The following is a 17,865-nucleotide window of genomic DNA, read 5'->3' as shown; positions in this document are numbered from 1 at the left end:
AATATTAGTTTTAAATTGTTAACAATTGTTATTACTGGAATGGTATTGCTTTAATGTATTGATTTTGGAGCATAAACTGCACTGGGATTGCAACTGATGAAGGGTGGTTTAGAAAGAACCAATTAATGAATAGTTATATAAATAAGAAGGGTGATGCAGTGGCCTTTCAGGACCACTTTTCATATCCCAAACGTTCAGCAAAGCTTCTTTTCAGTACCAGGACTCCGGTCCAGATCATGCAAAGAAGCAGTGAAAAGGATATTGCATCTGAACATTTCTGCCTGGATAGCACCGTTGGTTACAGCATAGCGCTGATAGCGCCAAGGTTGCAGGTTCGATCCTCATATGGGACAGTTGCATTGCAGGGGGGCTGGACTTGATACTCAGGGTCCCTTCCAACTCTACAGTTCTATTATTCTATGCACAGAGTGCCTTTCTTCCACTGCTGAAAAACTCAAAAGACGCAAGCAAGGCTCCAGCCTTAAGCCCATTGCCTTTTCTTCTGGAAAACGACTTTACTGAGCAGTTTTCAGTGTGTGCTTGGGAAACCAAGGAACAACCCAAGGTCACAGGAGTCCATCTAGGAACATTTTGCTCATTTTTCTTTTACACCAGTAACAACTCTGTGAAGCAGCCTAGGCAGAGAGAGAGAGAGAGAGAGACTGACCCAAGGTCACCCAGGAAGCTTCACGGCTTAGTGGGGATTTGAACCCTGGTCCCCCAGGTCCTAGTCCAAACACGACCCCAAGCGTTTTGACCTTGCTTCCTTCCCAAAACGGAGTCTCACAAAACCTTTTCTTCATAGGCCATATACTTATTCTTGAAGCAGATGGCATCCAAGGAATCTTTCCTGGTATCTCAGTAGGAACCGATCAAAATAACCCCACCCCACCCCCATGAACCACGGACACATTTGGCCCAAATAGGAACCGAATCCCCCTTTCCCCCAATCCTTCCTCTGCGTCCTGCGAGGCTGGTGTCGGACGTGGGGTCCCCCACACCTCGGTGGGGCGATTTCTCCTTTAAGAGCTCACCGGCTGTGCTTTAAAGGGGGGGGGTCCTTGGCTTGCCAGCAGCTGTCTTCACCCCCATCTGGTTGGTAGGGACATGTGTGCTGTCCCCTCCCCTTGGCCTTTTTAAGATGGAACCTGATCCCCCTTCCCAGGGCTGATAATACTTATTGAGGACTGGTCACGTGGGCTGGTTTTGACAGGTGCAGCTGCAAAGCAGGCAGACAACCACCGCACAGCCTGAACAGTCTTGGGGGGAAACTTGTCCTCCGACAGGAGCTGAGGGGAGCAAAAGGGAAGGAAGGGGGCTGCTGCAGAGCGTGAGGGAGAGCAAGGGAGGAGAGAGAAAAGGGGGGAAAGGGGGCGCAAGAAGGAAGAAGGCAACATGTCAACCACACACATAGAGACCCACGTCCAGTACAACCACTCGTACATGATGACGGAGGACTACATGGCACAGGAAGAAGACTGGGACCGCGACCTGCTGCTCGACCCAGCCTGGGAGAAGCAACAGCGAAAGGTAGGGGGACAAGGGACAAGGGACAGGGTGGGCAGGCTTGGACCAAGGACCAGGCCGTAGCGGACTTTCTGTCACCGGGAGAGGCGTCAAGGATGGTCACGCGACCAACTTTTTACCAAGGCATGTTTTGCTTTGCTGGTTCTTTGTTTCTGTTTGGTTCCCATGCTGGTGGTTTTTTAAAAAAAGGTGGCAATGTTGCATTCACATATATTTAAATAAGTTATTGTGTGGCTAGAGAGTGTGTTTTTTAAAAAATAATCCCATAAAGCTGCTAAAAACACAGAGGGCAGCTCTCCACAGATGTCATTCTGAATAGGACAACCCTGCATGGTTGTTTTATTTCTGGAGACACCAGTAAAAGATTGCAAGGGGTTCCAGGGCGCCATTTTCCCTTGTGGGGCCTCAATGGAAATGATGGAAGATGGGCAGCGATGCTTCCCAAATTTAAGAGGTTTCTGTGGTGATGGAAGCACTATGACCCCCTCGAGCAGGCTGGAGCTGATGAAAGTGGTAGCCCTAAACAGCTGGAAGGCTGCGGTGGAGACATTTACTCCAAGTGTCTGAGGAGGTCTTTGCTTCTCCGGAATGAATCGTTGCCCCCAAGTACTGTGTTTTCTTCCATGTTCGCCGCCCGATTCTGCACCATGTTGAGGTTCTCGAGAACCCTGCGGGCCTTTAAACTTACAAGCAGGCAGTGCATTGCAGGCAGGGGAGGGGCAGCCCCTTGGAGCCAGCTGCCACCCCGGAGCATCAGATGCTGTTGGCTGCAGCTGTCCCTTGCCATCACCCAGATCCTTATCCTATATGGAACCACAAGTGACATTTTGGGCAGAGTACGTCAGAAGAGACTCGCACCAGGGCCGGGGGTGGGTCCAGAAAGAAAGGGGGAAGGAGAGCATATGTCAGTGCAGTGGCATCTATCGAGGGCCCGGGCTGCGTCTGAGCTATGCCTGGAATGATGGAGACCCAAGGGAGAGGGGAAGGAATCGGCTAAATATATCCGTGCGTGGCAGTGGGGAACATGTCCTAAGCTAAGCTTTGAAATAATACCACAGATGGGGGATGTCCTAATCGCAAATGTTCAGAGGCAGAACAGTCCCAGGCCCTTTCTCCACCTTGGCAACAGAACTCAGGGCTGCATTCCGCTGCTGCACCTCTTGGCGCCTTGAATTTGGAGTGCGGAAAAAGCGCCAGGTCTACAGGTGCAAAGAGAGATCAGACTCGTTCACCACATTGTCAAATGAAAAGTATCTGTGTAAGTCCTTCAGGGCCCCACCCAGAGAAAACTGCTCTAAGACTTGCATCAAAGGCCAACGTTTCACTGGGACTTATCTCTTCCCATACCGACGCTACCGCAACTGAAAAATCCACATGTGACAATGCTGCTCAGGGCTGGGAAGGAGGAAATTCGCAAGCCCGTCTTCTAATAACAGTAGCTAAAGGGCCAGACCTCCACCCTTTGGTTCTGCCTTCTCTGCAACTCTTAAACATACAAGAACCGCTCTGCAAGCCCATGTGAGCTACCAGGGAGGCCATCACCTGCCCAGGTCCTGTGACCACCATGCTCAAAGCTGTCACAGTTTTGCGGGAGGGATTCAAGCGCGTTCTGCAATTAAAACACCATGTTTCTAAAATCAAGCTGAACTGCTTGCAGTTAGGAAAGTGATAGGGAAATCATAATTGTAGTATTGTAGAGTTGGAAGGGACCCTCAGGGCCATCTGGCCCAATCCCCTGTGATGCAGGAATCCTGCCTACAGTCATCCCTGAATGGGCTCGAACCACCAGCCTTCTGGTTGACAGCCAGGCGCAGTAACCCATTGCACCACTGGTCCACTTTAAAATAATGCAATAATGATCGACGATCAGGAAGAAGTATAATCTTAAGGCAAACAATTCAGAACAAATGCTCAATAAAAAGCAGGCATTGCATAACCTCCATGTAAGCTTGCGGCAAGGAAATGAGGATGACTGTTCAATAAGTGGGTCATCTGGAAGTGCCCATAGATTTCCCCCCCTTAACCTCCTCCCCCTTGACACAGAAAAAAGGCTAATCACAAGTATCAATCCACTGCTTTAGTCATGTGCCAAGTGACCGCCCCCCCCCCCAAGTCTGTCTCATCCAGAAAAAACATTAACACCAAACAATCTCTTCGCAGGCTCCCTCACTGTCCTCCAGGTGTGCTCACTTAAATTCTCACAGGTTTCCACATAACGTATTCTTACTGTGTTTTGCACCCTAAACAGACACGAAGAAGGCACTCGCTGTCATTGATTGGTAGGCCCAAAGCACACGAGTCTAATCCAGAGAATAAAGTGCTAGATTTGAGCTCTGGGTTAAATTCTTGCTTTGTTTCCTCATGGACTGAGGTGGCATCGGCCATCAGACATCTCGTTCTGGCTCTCAGCCTCAATTCCCCAATTGTTAAAATAGAGGAAAGAGCAGTCTGCCTCATAGAACTGTTGTTGCGCAAGTGAACCAAGCCTTGCTAAATGTTAAATGCATAATGAAGAAATGGCTATGTGGAGAGAAAAATGGCAATTGTCCAAGATTTCCCCCTATCATCTATCTATCTATCTATCTATCTATCTATCTATCTATCTGCTGTGAAGGAAACCCTTGGTGGGGGAATATTGTGTTGTGATTTCTGCACCTAGGCAGGATTTAGAAGGTGAACAATCCTTATTTCAGATTCTGAATTTAATCGTTTTATGAGAGGGAGGTTGTCCCTGTCTTAAGAAAGTAGTAACTTACTTCAATATGCAATAATCCAGCTCTGCTGTGTTCATCTTGTACATTTTTCTGGGCCAGCAGTGGGTGGGTACTCCAAAGTCTTTCCATCATTAGCACCACTGCCTGAGCACTTAGCAAGTAAATTAGGGCTGTGGTACCCCAAGGATATCCCTGCCCCTCAGGTCATGTTCTGTGCCAAATAACTTTAGCAACATCAACAAGCGAAAGGGCAATGATCTAGTTTGGTTCAAATTTATGGGGAAGGCTGTAGTTCAGGGGTCAGCAAACTTTTTCAGCCGGGTGCTGGTCCACTGTCCCTCAGACCTTGTGGGGGGGCTGGACCATATATTGGGAGGGGGGAATGAACAAATTCCTATGCCCTACAAATAACCCAGAGATGCATTTTAAATAAAAGGACACATTCTACTCATGTAAAAACACGCTGATTCCTGGACTGTCTGTGGGCCGGATTTAGAAGGGTATTGGGCCAGCTATTAGTTTGCCTACCTGTGCTGTAGTAGTTCATTGGTATAGCATCTGCTGTGGATGCAAACAGCCCCTGGTTTCATCCTTGGTGTGTCCAGGTGAAAACTCTTGTTAATACTGAGCAAGATGAACCAAGGTCTGATTTTCTATATCCCTGTAATGACAAAGACAATGAGGATTTTTTACGCAGTATTTGATTGGCATTTTCATGTTAAAAGTTAAGGACAGAGCCTCTCCCGCTATGTTGGGGGACTTAAACCTAAGTGGCTTGAGATCTCCTGATCACACTAGATTTATGACCATGTTGCTCATTGCTAAGGCTGAATTAGCCTTAGGAACGAGTCAAGTTTCACATTATGGTTCCTCCAGGCTGAGAGGTCCTTTTCCATTGCTTCTGGCTTTGAGGGGGGAACTATCAGATCCAATTCATCCCCAGGGCCACGTTAAGTCTGCAAGGATCTGTTTAATCTACCGGTAGGCAAATGCCAGCTGAACATCTCCCTTGCTTAAAACATGAGCTATGGCCTCCCTAAATGACTCAGACTGGCCTTTCCCAGGGGTTTCTGCTGGGCTGCCTAACCCTGCACTTTTGAGGCCTGGGCACCGTTCCCACTTATCTCATTGCTGACAGTATTTCCACACCTGTTCCTTTGGGCCTGCGACATGGCTGATCCTGCAGCCACTGCAGTGTCGGTGAGAGACAGAAGAGAGAGGAAGACCTCATGGCAAAGTTGCACACCGTCCTTGAACACCGGCTGCTACTTAGAGCAGGATCCCCAATGGGTTTTGAGCATCGCATGAGATAAGAGGGACCACACGTTTCTGGGGATGGGCTGCTTGGTCCATGTCCATCTCCACCATTGGAGGCAGCCTGCCTCTGAATACCATTCACTGGGGATCACAAGTGGGAAGATTAGCTGTTGCACTCAGGTCCTCGCATTGGCATCTGGTTGGTCAGTGTGAGCATTGGGCATTGAGGCTGATCCAGCAGCCAGACTCTTCCCGGTGTTCTCACTGGTTTCAGCAGGTTCATGTGAAGTTCCTACAGGCTGGTCTCCTTCCCCAAACTGGAAAATTGTGCATCTTCAGCTTTGCCCCTCTTCCACAAAGCCATGTGTATGCTAGGTAAACACATGCAGTTAATGAGATTGTGGCAAACCTTGCAACGGGGCGGGGGGGGGGGAATCATTGAGGTTTCCAGATAGATCAAGGTTTTGGGCCAAGACTAAGCTGCTGTCCTATTCTTGGGTGGGTGAGAACCCTGTTCTATTTTTTGCAGCATTTCCTGCAGCGCTTGTTCCCAATGGATGGCTGACGCTTTTGGAAAAGGCATTCTTGTAGCCCACTAGTGTCAGAGCCCCTGTGCTGCGTGCAGAGGGCCTCAGGTTCAATCCTTGACATTTCCAGGTAGAGCTGGAAGAGCAGTCTGCCTGAAACCTTGGAGAGCTCCTGCCAGTCTCTGTGGACAATACTGAGAGAATGGCAGCTTCCTGTGTTCCTGTGCTGAACCAACCAACCTATCTCACATCATTAAATGTTCCCACTCTCTCGCACATACCCCTGTTTCAAGCAGCTTTTCACTTCAGATCGGGATCTATTGGTAGATTTCCAAATCAACTGCAGAAGATTGGCAAACTCAGTGGTTTAACTCAGGGACAGGCAACATGGTGCCCCCCAAATTTCCCGGACAACAACTCCTATCATGCTGGTTGAGGGTGATGTTGTTGTCCACAACATGTGGTGGGCATCATGTGTTGGCTGCACTTGCTTTAAGAGTAGCACCAGCAAAAAGCTTTTTCTTCACTCCTGTTGAAATCAAGAAAGCTTATGGAAAAACAGCTCCGGAAGGAAATCCTTGGGCTGAGCACATGCACTTGGAAGCACCTTCCTTCCACCTTGCTGAGCCACAAGGTGAAAAACAAAATAGACCCCGCCAGCCTATATTTTCCCCACCCCATGGTGGGGTGTCGTCCACTTTTATACCCCAGTTGCATGAACAACCATCCAACAATGAGTCATAGTAAGGCAGAGAGAAAAGGACTGAACGCAGCTCCATGTCCAAACAGAGATTTGGGGAATATGGATCTCCTGCAACAATGTCCCTCCCTGGCCATGCTGAATGTGGTTTAATACGGGCGAATGAGACATAGCTGCCATTTGCCAATTAAGGAAGGCAGTAACTCCACACCTGTTGAGTTGTTCAGATTCGAAGTGGCAAGGAGGACCTGGTGTGAACAAGAACACAGAGAGGCCATTTCACCCCCTTGCAAACAATCACCCTTGAGAAAATCAACTTTCTCCTCCTCCTGTCCCTGGGAGCTTGTTCCTCTCTGTACAGCTTTACTGATATGGGATTGTTCCTCTGCTCCTGCAGGGAGCCAGGGACACCCTTTCCTGCTGATGCGAAAGATCTGTGGGGGTGGTTTCGCAGAAAGGGGTATCGGGTAGCTGCTGCTGTTCCAGATGCCTTGCCCTTATAAGGCTGTTTCTAAAAACTGCCCTGTGCCTGTGCTCCCTGCAAGGAGGCAAGGGGATGAGCTAATGGCAGTATTTTGGAAGAGGGCAGAACTTATTTAGGGTACGAGAAGGGTCTTCCTCTGCCCCCACCCTCCATGAGAGATGGATGGGCAGGCGGATGGCAAGGCCAGGCCTCCTCAAGAACAAAGTAGCTATTTAAAGAGGCTTCCGTGGCTTGGGGCTATGATTCATTGGCTGGATGGAGTGGTTCAATTTGTTGGGAGGTTGACTAGTCCCAGTGGCGTAGCGTGGTGTCAGGGGGTCAGGGCACCGGGAGTGAATTTCTGAGGGGGTGCAACCAGGTGTCCCATGACAGGCTCCCTCATCGAGGCGTCTGGGGTGGGCCTTTGGTGGCAGTGGCAGGTGCCTTCTTTTCCTTGTGGCCTGCGGAAGGGTGCGTCCCACACCTGGGCTGGCCAAGAGGAAAAGAGGAGGGCAGTGGAGGATCCCACCGAGGAGGTGGTGAGGAAGAGGAAGGTGGGAAAGCACTGTGAGGGGCTGCCCTCTCCCCCAGAATTACTTTGGATTCCTGCCATGACTTTTCAACTCTCATTTCAAAAAAGAAACAGGAAAACATGTGGGCTTCTTCTGTGGAAAATCTACATACATGTGACATCCATTGGGATGCTTGAGGGATCCGATCTTTCCAAGTCCTGATGCAAACGGAACCTTCTGAATCAGTGTGCAGATCAGAATGTAACTGAATTTCAGCTCAGAAACATGCAAACATGCATTTTTAAATGTATATTTTATTATAAAACACATCTGTAATTCTGCACAACAGCTTAGTATTGATCCACACATTAGTCCTGAGAGGTGTGGATGAGGAAACTTTGTACAGGAATCCTCAAGCATCTCTAAGTGGTGGTGCGCTTGCAATGTACAAAACTGCCTAGTGTATCCATTCCACATATACACTTTTGAGCACTGAAGTGAAGCAGAGTCCGCCTCTGCCCCTCTCCTCAGGGCCCTGAACCCTCTGCTTTCAATTTCATCATCTCTTGGCTTCCGCAAGCAGTGAGCACTGAATGGGTTTGTCATGTGGGCTCCCGCCAGCTCTGTTAATCCTAGTAAACAGGGGTGGTGAATCTGGCAGGGCCATTCCGGACCTATGTTGACAAAAGCACCTGTGAGGAGATGCCCTCTCGTGAGGCCGCAAATAGCTTCCCATTGTGAGTGCCAGACACACATCATACTGGGTGGAGTACCATTTGGCAAACCTACAAGCTGGGCCAACGCCAGAACAATAGTCAGACAAAGGATGTGATAAACACTAAGCATCCCAACCACTTTACTGAACTTTTTGAGAGCAGAAAGACAAACCACATGGCGTCTTGCTGAGTAACAACAACAACAACAACAACAACAACAACAACAACATGCTTAATATGTGAACTCCCTAAGGGGTTTACATAAAACACAGTAAGATCATTTTTGAAAAATCTCTCTCTCTCTTTGTGTGTATGTATATGTGTATGTATGTGTATATATATAATCTCCAAGAAAAAATAGAACATCCCTCAATGCCAGTTGCATACCCTCCATTATTATTATTATTATTATTATTATTATTATTATTATTATTATTATTATATTTACACCCCACCCATCTGACTGTGTTGCCCCCAGCCACTCTGGGCAGCTTCCAAACATAGATAAAAACATAATAAACATTAAACATTAAACACCTTCCCTATACAGGGCTGCCTTTAGATGGCTCAGTATCACAAAACTCCAGAATTTCTCTGATGAAAATAGGGATGTCCTAAGGAAAAGTGGGACATTCCAGGATCAAATCAGAAACCGGGATGGCTACTATAAATCCAGAACTGTCCGTGGCAAATAGGGACACTTGCAGGGTCTGCAGTTGCTGGCAATCACTGGGGCACTCAGATCATGTTTAAAGAACATGGCTTCCCCCAAAGAATCCTGGGACCTGAAGTTCACCCCTCACAGAGCAACCATTCCCCCATCCCCTTAACAAACTACAGTACCCAGGATTCTTTGGGGGAAGCCATGTGCTTTAAATGAACGTGACCTAAATCGGTTTTGTGACTGGCCTGAAGAAAGCGAATGAGCTTCAGAGCCAAGGGGAGATTTGAACCCGGGTTTTCTCAGATGTAGTCCAGAACTCTAACAAACCACACCGAACTAGTGTAGTAAACGAGAAAGCAGGTGCTCTTTGTGATATGTCTGCATAGGCTTCCAGGAGGTGCCTGTCCCATGTGTTTCCATACTGTCTACATGTTTCAATATTTTTCTGCATCGGGGATGGGAAAGCTTTTTTTAGCTCAAGGGCCACATTTGCTTCTAGGTAACGTTCTGGGGGCCACAGGCCAACAGTGGGCAGGGCCAGAGACAAAAGCAACCAGAGCAATGAATGAGGATTTTAATTTTGCGCAGTAAGGGGCGGATCTACTATGAAACTAACAAAGGTTCTGCTTCAGGGCCATGAAGGGCCCCACAAGTGACTTTAGTTCACATTGCTTTAAAAAAATTGGGTCTAGTATATATTTCCACAATCCCAAAGTTTGAGAGTCAGTACCACAGATGTTGTAAAGGTGACTTTGACATGAAAGATAATCCAGGACAGCAATTTTAAGTAAAATCAGAGATGTTGTTGTTGCTGTTGTTATGTGGTGTTGTTTTGTGGAACAACCCCATTGAAGAGGATAACAGTGGTTACCCAGACCTTGTTGCTGGTTGCGAAGGGGCACCCATAACATTTCAAGTTTCAAGGCCTAAAAACGTAGGCCCGCTGCTGAGGCTAGCTTCTACACATTCCCTAGCCTCCATGCTGGCAACCATTGTTGGAGTTCAAGGATATCTTCCAGCCAATAATTTCAAGGAGATTATAAAGCAGGGCCCAGAGCGCCAGGTTGTCCCCCAGATTGGGGGCACCTGGCATACACGTGTGCATGTGTGACATCATGTAAATGGTGAGCATGCACATCATCTGCAGAAGGCTGAGGGCTTTGGAGGAACCGGACAGAGGTACAACGTGTGATGCCATGATCTTGCGCATGCGCAACACACACCGGGCCCCCCTCAACATTAAGGGGCCCCAGTCCCTTTCCAACAAAAATTTAGGGGGCCAGAGACACACCAGTCCCCCTAGAGTTGGCCCACCTGGCAGGGCTAGTGAATGGTGTAGCCTGGGAAAGGCCAGAGGACCAGAGAGAGGCCAAGTAGACCGCATTTGGGCCTGGAATTCTGCACCACTATTTCTGTTTGGGAAATGGGGACTGGTGGGATCCAGCAAGTGATAGCCTGGGGCCTGACCCTGCAAGCCCAAGTCTCATTGAGGAAATCATTACCTGTTGTGCACGGCTGGCTCCGTATCCATGCCAGTTCAGAAATCCCTAAGTGTGAATAAAAACTTATTCCTGTCTTGTGGCTCCGTCAGAAACATCTAATGCCTGTTTGCTCTGTGAAATATACTTGGAGTCCTGTAGTGATTTCATGCTCTTTGTTGAAGCTTTATTGCATGACTGAATTGCCCCCCAAACCTCAGGCTTTTATATGCATTATTTACACAATGAGTCCCGTCTGATTGGCTGATTCTGCTTCCCTCCTGGAGCCTGATTGGTCTTTTCCTGCAGGCCAATCAATTGTTGCATTCTACGATCCTACCAGCCTTCTAGATGCGCCCTGGCATCTGAAACATCTTTCAAGCCCTATCTGCTGGAACCTTCACAAACACTGTCTTTTGCGGATTGCTCAGTCTCCTGTGTATGTACATGCACAGCCATTTTAGAGCAACAACTCCAAGCTGGGAGTGCTCAAGTCCTATGCAAGTCTTCCTCTCCTGGGTCGAGCTCTAAAACCCCACATTACTCTATGGGGTTGAACATAAGACTATAAGATGAGCCTGTTTGATCAGGCCAATCCAGCAGTATACCTGTCAACTGTCCCGGAAGAAAAACAGGACACCCCATTTTTTTCATGCAAGATCCCGGCAGCCATTCGGGTGCCACATTCTTGCGTTGCAATCACCCCCCAAAAAAGCGCTTTTGGGGGGCAAGATCACTGTGTGGGTCATGTGATTTGCCCAGGAGCGCATCCCTGCTGTTTGGTCTGGAAAAGTTGGAGGGCATGCAGCAGTGTGTTCTCTCACAGTAGCCACCGGCCAACTAGATGCCTGTGGGAAACTCACAAGCAGGACCTGAGCACAGGTGCCCTCCCCTCTCCTGGCATTTCCAGCAACTGGTATTCAGAAGCAACTCTGCCTCTGAACATGGAGGTGGAGCATAGCCATTGTGGCTATGAATTTTGAAGCCATTCAAGCTGGTGGCCATCCCTGCCTCCTGTGGGAAGGAGATCCATTAGCTTAACTATGTGCTGTGTGAAGAAGGATTTTATTTGTCCTGAATCTTCCAAATAACTGCAGGAAAACCAGACTGGGGACCCCCTCCAGACTAGTCTTTTATTGCAGGTTTATTCCACAACATGTTCTTGGCACAATAATTAGTGGTGGATTGAGTCTGCTTTAGTTTGTTGTGCGACGCTTCCCTGATGCTGCCACATTATTGCTATCCTGAGGAGCTATAGGGTATGGGTAAGCAAACTAAGGCCCGGGGACTGGATCCGGCCCAATCGCCTTCTCATTCCGGCCCGTAGACAGTCAGGGAATCAGCGTGTTTTTACATGAGTAGAATGTGTGCTTTTATTTAAAATGCATCTCTGGGTTATTTGTGGGGCATAGGAATTCGTTCATTCCCCCCCCCCCTTCAAAATACAGTCTGACCCCCCACAAGGTCTGAGGGACAGTCGACCTGCTGAAAAAGTTTGCTGACCTCTGCTATAGGGCAACAAAAGTGGGACAAAAATTAACCAGAACATTTGTGGTATTAGAAAGTTACAAGATTTCACTAGGAAGTTATGCAATATACACTGATAAGAAATGAAGCAAGATGGCTGCCCCAAAACATTTGCAGGGACAAAGAGTATCGAAAACGGGATCATGTGTGACTGCCCTGATAGTATAATGAGCAGAAATCAACGCACAATAAAAATGATCAGGGGTATAGCATGGACTGGCTAATAGCCATGTTCTCACGAAAACCCACTCCCTGTATCCTGCCACAGTTCTGTAGCTGAAAAAAAGTTATATATGTATTAAGGCAATGAATAAATGGATTGTGGATGTAAATAAACCAGGAAAAACAAAAACAAAACATAGGGCAGTAGCGGAACCAGTATTTGATTTGATGGTGTGTACTATGGTCAATACAACTGAGAAGACAGGAGAAGCTGGGCCGAGCCCATGACTGAGGGGCAGAGTGTGAGCTTTTTTCCTATCTGATGTCTGCCCTCCCCCTAATACTGCAAACCTCTACCCACTTATCTGTATGTGCCATTGAATTAAATGGGATTTACTTACGAGTAGGCATGCAAAAAGGATTGTACTGTGCACTGTCTTAGGCCAGCAGAACGAGGAACCCTTTTTCCAGTTTGAGGGCCAGATTCCCTCATGGCCAACGTTTTGGGAGCCACGTGGCAGGGATAGAACAACAGGTGCAAATCTGATCTTTGCCACATTCCAGCCAGACAAAAGTCAGAGGTTTCTACACACATACACACGACACCACACACCTCTTTGCGCCCTCCTTCAAGGCATTCTCGCAGGCCAAAGCATTCAGGGAGGGCATGGAACAGGGCAGGGGTGTGTGTGGCCTGGAGAGACTCCTGAGAGTCAGAGAGTGCTGGAGGGCTGCATTTGGCCACTGGGCCCAAGGTTCCCCACCCCTGATGTGGTCTGTTGATGGCATAAGCTGATACCACATCAAATTTCTCAGCAAAACTTTGCAGAACTTCCTAAGTGCCAGAATCAATGTTTTACATGCCACAGCCCTTGTGTGCAGCAGTATAGGTGCAGGAGAATTGTGGCACATTTATGTGCCAGCTTCAGATTTCTAGGCGCCAGGGTAACCAAGTGCCTGGAATTTTTTTCAGACTTTTAAGATGGGTATACCCCCCTCTCTTTCAGCCTCTCCCACTGATCTATCACACTCCCACGGTTCAGATGTACTGGGCTTTTCAGGCAAGGGTGGCACTTTGCCTAGGCTCATCCTCAGAACTTTGCTGGAGAAAAATCAGGCTTGGCCAAGTGGGAAGCAGCTGTGCACAAAAGCTGTTATGCATACCTAATTTCCCCCCTGCCTGCCCATGTTGTCTGGCAGAAACATCAGATCAAAAATATGGCAAACCAAATCACTATTCATCAGTCATTCAGTCTGACCTCCCCTCTATGATTGCACTGACATATCCACCAGCATAAAACAACAAATCATAGGATTATTTAAAAGTTAAATAGATGCATGGATGTACAGTGGTGCCTCGCAAGACGAAAATAATCCGTTCCGTGAGTCTCTTCGTCTAGCGGTTTTTTCGTCTTGCGAAGCAACCCTATTAGCGGCTTAGCAGATTAGCGCTATTAGCGGTTTAGCGGATTAGCGGCTATTAAAGGCTTAGCGGATTAGCGGCTAAAAGGCTATTAGCGGCTTAGTGGCTTAGAAAAAGGGGGGAAGCGGAAAAAAATCGGGACACTCGCTAGACGTTTTCGTCTTGCGAAGCAAGCCCATAGGGAAATTCGTCTTGCGAAGCAGCTCAAAAACGGAAAACCCTTTCGTCTAGCGGGTTTTCCGTCTTGCGAGGCATTCGTCTTGCAGGGCACCACTGTATACCGTATATATAGAAAATTACAACTTACTGAATATTGCTCAGGCAAAGCGGCAAGGCATCTTCAGCCGTCTGCACTGGAGAAACAATGAAGAAATGGATGCTGTAGTTGAGATTCCTGCATTGAAGAGGGTTGGACCAGATGACCCTCAGGTTCCCTTCCTGCTCTACAATACTATGAAAAGAAAAACAATGTGAAGATCTAACATTTCAAGAGATTTCAAAGTTCCCAGTACAGTACAGTGGTACCTCGGGTTACAGACACTTCAGGTTACAGACTCTTCAGGTTACAGACTCCACTAACCCAGAAATAGTACCTCAGGTTAAGAACTTTGCTTCAGGATGAGAACAGAAATTGCGTGGTGGCGGCGGGAGGCCCCCATTGGCTAAAGTGGTATCTCAGCTTAAGAACAGTTTCAGGTTAAGAACGGACCTCCAGAGCGAATTAAATTATTAACCCGCGGTACCACGGTACATGTTCTGATCAAGATAACATTCACAGTTCCTCACGGGCATTCTCTGTTGCAATGTAGCCTCCTGCTGTTCATTATAACAGCATGACTGTTACACACGCATGGCTCTCTGGATTGTGGCCAGGATCAAGCATGTGGCGTGCACCACACTTGTGGGTGGGCGGGAAGGAACTGGCAGTCCTGTTCTGCACCCACAGCGATCCAGTCTAGTGAAGAACTGAGAAAATAGGAAGCAGGGTTGTGCAGTGCTGCTAGACCTAAGCATGTCTACTCAGAAGCAACTCCTGTTGAATTCAGTGGGGATTACTCCTAGGTAAGTCTGGTTAGGACTGCAGCTTAAATTGTCGTGGGACTTTTTTGTATTCCCGTGGGAACCACTCAGGGACTATGGCAGGGATGGGAGAACCTTGAGCTGTTGTTGGACTCCAACTCCTATCACCCATGAACATTGGTCATGCCGGTTGGCGCTGATGGGAGTTGGAGTCCGACCTTTGAAGGGCCACACAGGTTTTCCATTCTTGGGTTACAGAAAGCAGGCAGGCATTTAGATTTATATCCTCCAAGAAGCTGGGGGTGAAAAAGATTCCTCGCTACTTTATCCTCACAACAACCCTGCAGAGTTGCTTAGACAGAGAGAGAGAGGGGGGGGACAACTGGCCTAAGGTAGCCTGGTGATAATTTTAAGCTGTTTACAGTGTGGTGTAGTGGTTAAGAGCGGTAATCTCATAATCTGGGGAACCAGGTTCACGTCTCCGCTCCTCCACATGCAGCTGCTGGGGGACCTTTGGCTAGTCACACTTCTCTGAAGTCTCTCAGCCCCACTCACCTCACAGAGTGTTGTGGGGAAGGAAAGGAAAGGAGAATGTTAGCTGCTTTGAGACTCCTTAGGGTGGTGATAAAGTGGGATATCAAATCCAAACTCCTTCTTCTCTTCCTCCCTCCCAATGATCCTGTTGTGCCAAAGTTCTGCAGTCATTTTGCAGTGAAAACCCTGCGTTTTCGCAGCACCCCTCAAGACTAGTAATTGATAAATCAACCTGGGGTTCGTAGTTAACACCCCAAAATCCAACAGTGTCTGAATCACTTTAAACCAGCCCCACATTCCAGCCCCACATAAACCAGAGGTGCCTCCTCTACACATCTGCACATCCATCCAGGCTAGCAAGGATGATTTGTCATCCTAGCTCAAGGGAGCTTCCAGGTATGCAAAGGCACCCCAGGAGTACCCCAAGCAGGACCACGGAGGAATGAGAGCCTGAGAGCCAAACAGAGAGGCCTGGGGGTCTGTATCTGGCCCCCAACCCAAGGCCTGTGGTTTCTCCACCCCCCTGTGTTGAACAGTGAGAGAGGCTCCCTGCAAGGAGGTACGAGAAATCCCAGCCTGCTAGGATTAAATCTGTTGAAGCCTGAATATGCAGCCGTAAATATGATTCTTGTGTTATTATTTGTAATAATACTTTTCTTCCAATGAGCTCAAAGCAGTGTATATGTTTCTCTTCCTGCCCTCATTTTATCCTCACGATAACCCTATGACCTAGGGTCGCTGATCCCAAGGAGCAAGTGAGCTTCTTGGGCTGAGTGGGGATTTGAACCCGTCTCTCTCCAGTCTAAGGCTAGCCACTGGGCCATACTGCCCCCACATAGAGCAGAATCCTAGCCAAAGTGAAATATTTTAAATTCCAATTGGTTTCAATGGGAAGAGGGTGTTAAGCATGTGTTTATCTCTCTCTCCTGCTGGAGTTATTGAGATGTAAGGGATTACACCATAAATTTAAAACACATTTAGAGCACATGGTACCCCCACAAAATGAATCCTGGGAACTGTAGTTTAGCCCTAACAGAACTACAATTCTCAACACCCTTAACAAGCCACAGTTCCCACGATTCTTTGGGGAAGGCTGTGTGCCACAGATGTCCCAGAGTACAATTGCAAATATTTCAGGCAGCCATTTCTAGTTACTCATGATTCCACAGAAGGCTGACAGTTTAACACTTTTTTTAAAAAATGGTTTAGACTTGGGTTTAAAAATAAAACAGGATTAAATTCATTATTGGTTCAACTGGAAGCTCAGCAGAAGTGCTCGCCTTGGAGCTTAATTTATTTTGGGTTCAAAAGCCAGCTAATTCAGGTTACACAGTGGTTGCTGGGAAGCTTCCTGCAACATTCCTGTCTCGAAATTCTTGCCTCCGAGGAGTCTCTAGAAATAGACTAAAGCGCAGACGCAGCTCAACTGTATTTTTATTTTTTAAAAAAGATGAACCCATGCCTCTGTAAAACTGCCTATTTTTAGGAGCGCCTTCTATTCTGTCTGACGCTTAAAATGCATGTCTGCACTTTTTTGGGGGAAATAATAATAAAGTTGTCACTCCCTTTACCCAGGTACGACTCAAAAGGAAAGGGGACTGGGAGGGAGAAGGAATCAGAGGATTCAGGAAAGATCTGAGGAGAGGACAAAGTGCAATGGTGTTGTTGTTTTGAGGCAGGGGTGTGTGGGTGTGGGTGTGGGTGGGTGGGTGTGGAGCAGTGGCGTAGCGTGGGGGTGCAGGGGGGCCGGCCGCACCGGGCACAACATCTGGGGGTTAGGGTTAGGGGGCGCAAATCCACGGGTTAGGGGGCGCAAATTACTTGCCTTGCCCCAGGTGCTGGCAACCCACGCTACGCCACTGGTGTGGAGTGAATGTTGCTCTTCCCCACCAGAACCTCAGGAAGCAGATTAGGCTAATACATCCAGAAAAGCAGGACTGAGCTCTTGGGCATGCTGTGTGACTACAGTGGTACCTCAGGTTAAGTACTTAATTTGTTCCGGAGGTCCGTACTTAACCTGAAACTGTTCTTAACCTGAAGCACCACTTTAGCTACTGGGGCCTGCTGCTGCCGCCACGCCGCCGGAGCGCGATTTCTGTTCTCATCCTGAAGCAAGTTCTGGAGCCAGTGTGGTGTAGTGGTTAAGAGCAGTGGACACGTAATCTGGGGAACCGGGTTTGCTTCCCCGCTCCTCCACATGCAGCTGCTGGGTGACCTTGGGCCAGTCACACTTCTCTGAAGTCTCTCAGCCCCACTCACCTCACAGAGTGTTTGTTGTGGGGAAGGAAGGGAAAGGAGAATGTTAGTCGCTTTGAGACTCCTTCGGGTAGTGATAAACTCTTCTTCTTCTTCTTAACCTGAAGCACTATTTCTGGATTAGTGGAGTCTGTAACCTGAAGCGTATGTAACCTGATTTGTATGTAACCTGAGGTACCACTGTACTTTAAACAGGCCAATTGCCCCTTTCCATGCTCAGCTTACTCCATCCCATTCCCACAAATCTTAACAGAGGAAGGAGTGTAGCTCAGAGCACCTGCTTTGCATGCAAAATGTCGCTGGTTTAATTCCTGGTGTTTTGAGTTTGCGGGAGAGGGTCTGGGTGCTGTAAGTCTCCCTTTCCAAATGTGCAATCCTGTATCTA

At 47.9% G+C, this 17,865-nt stretch overlaps 1 protein-coding gene and 1 long non-coding RNA gene across 2 annotated transcripts in view; one reads left to right on the top strand and one right to left on the bottom strand.

Moving 5' to 3' along the window:
- The first annotated feature begins 1,204 nt into the window (after positions 1-1,204).
- ACTN3 (actinin alpha 3) overlaps positions 1,205-17,865 on the top strand; it is a 41,679-nt gene continuing 25,018 nt past the window's right edge. The window contains exon 1 of the mRNA XM_082202884.1: positions 1,205-1,530. Coding sequence (XP_082059010.1) covers positions 1,396-1,530 — 135 coding nt within the window. The 5' untranslated portion in view covers positions 1,205-1,395. The remainder of the gene's footprint in view (positions 1,531-17,865) is intronic.
- Positions 1,934-10,730, bottom strand: LOC309520952. Its single transcript, XR_014214486.1, has 3 exons — positions 10,583-10,730; positions 4,770-4,902; positions 1,934-3,767 (listed from the first exon to the last, which is right to left on the bottom strand). It is a non-coding gene; the product is annotated as an uncharacterized lncRNA (long non-coding RNA).

This window comes from Podarcis vaucheri, assembly GCF_965113315.1.
Source record: "Podarcis vaucheri genome assembly, chromosome: 16".
Taxonomy (NCBI): domain Eukaryota; kingdom Metazoa; phylum Chordata; class Lepidosauria; order Squamata; family Lacertidae; genus Podarcis; species Podarcis vaucheri.
The sequence above is the reverse complement of the archived record's forward strand: the minus strand, read 5'-3'. Positions and strand labels throughout refer to the sequence as shown.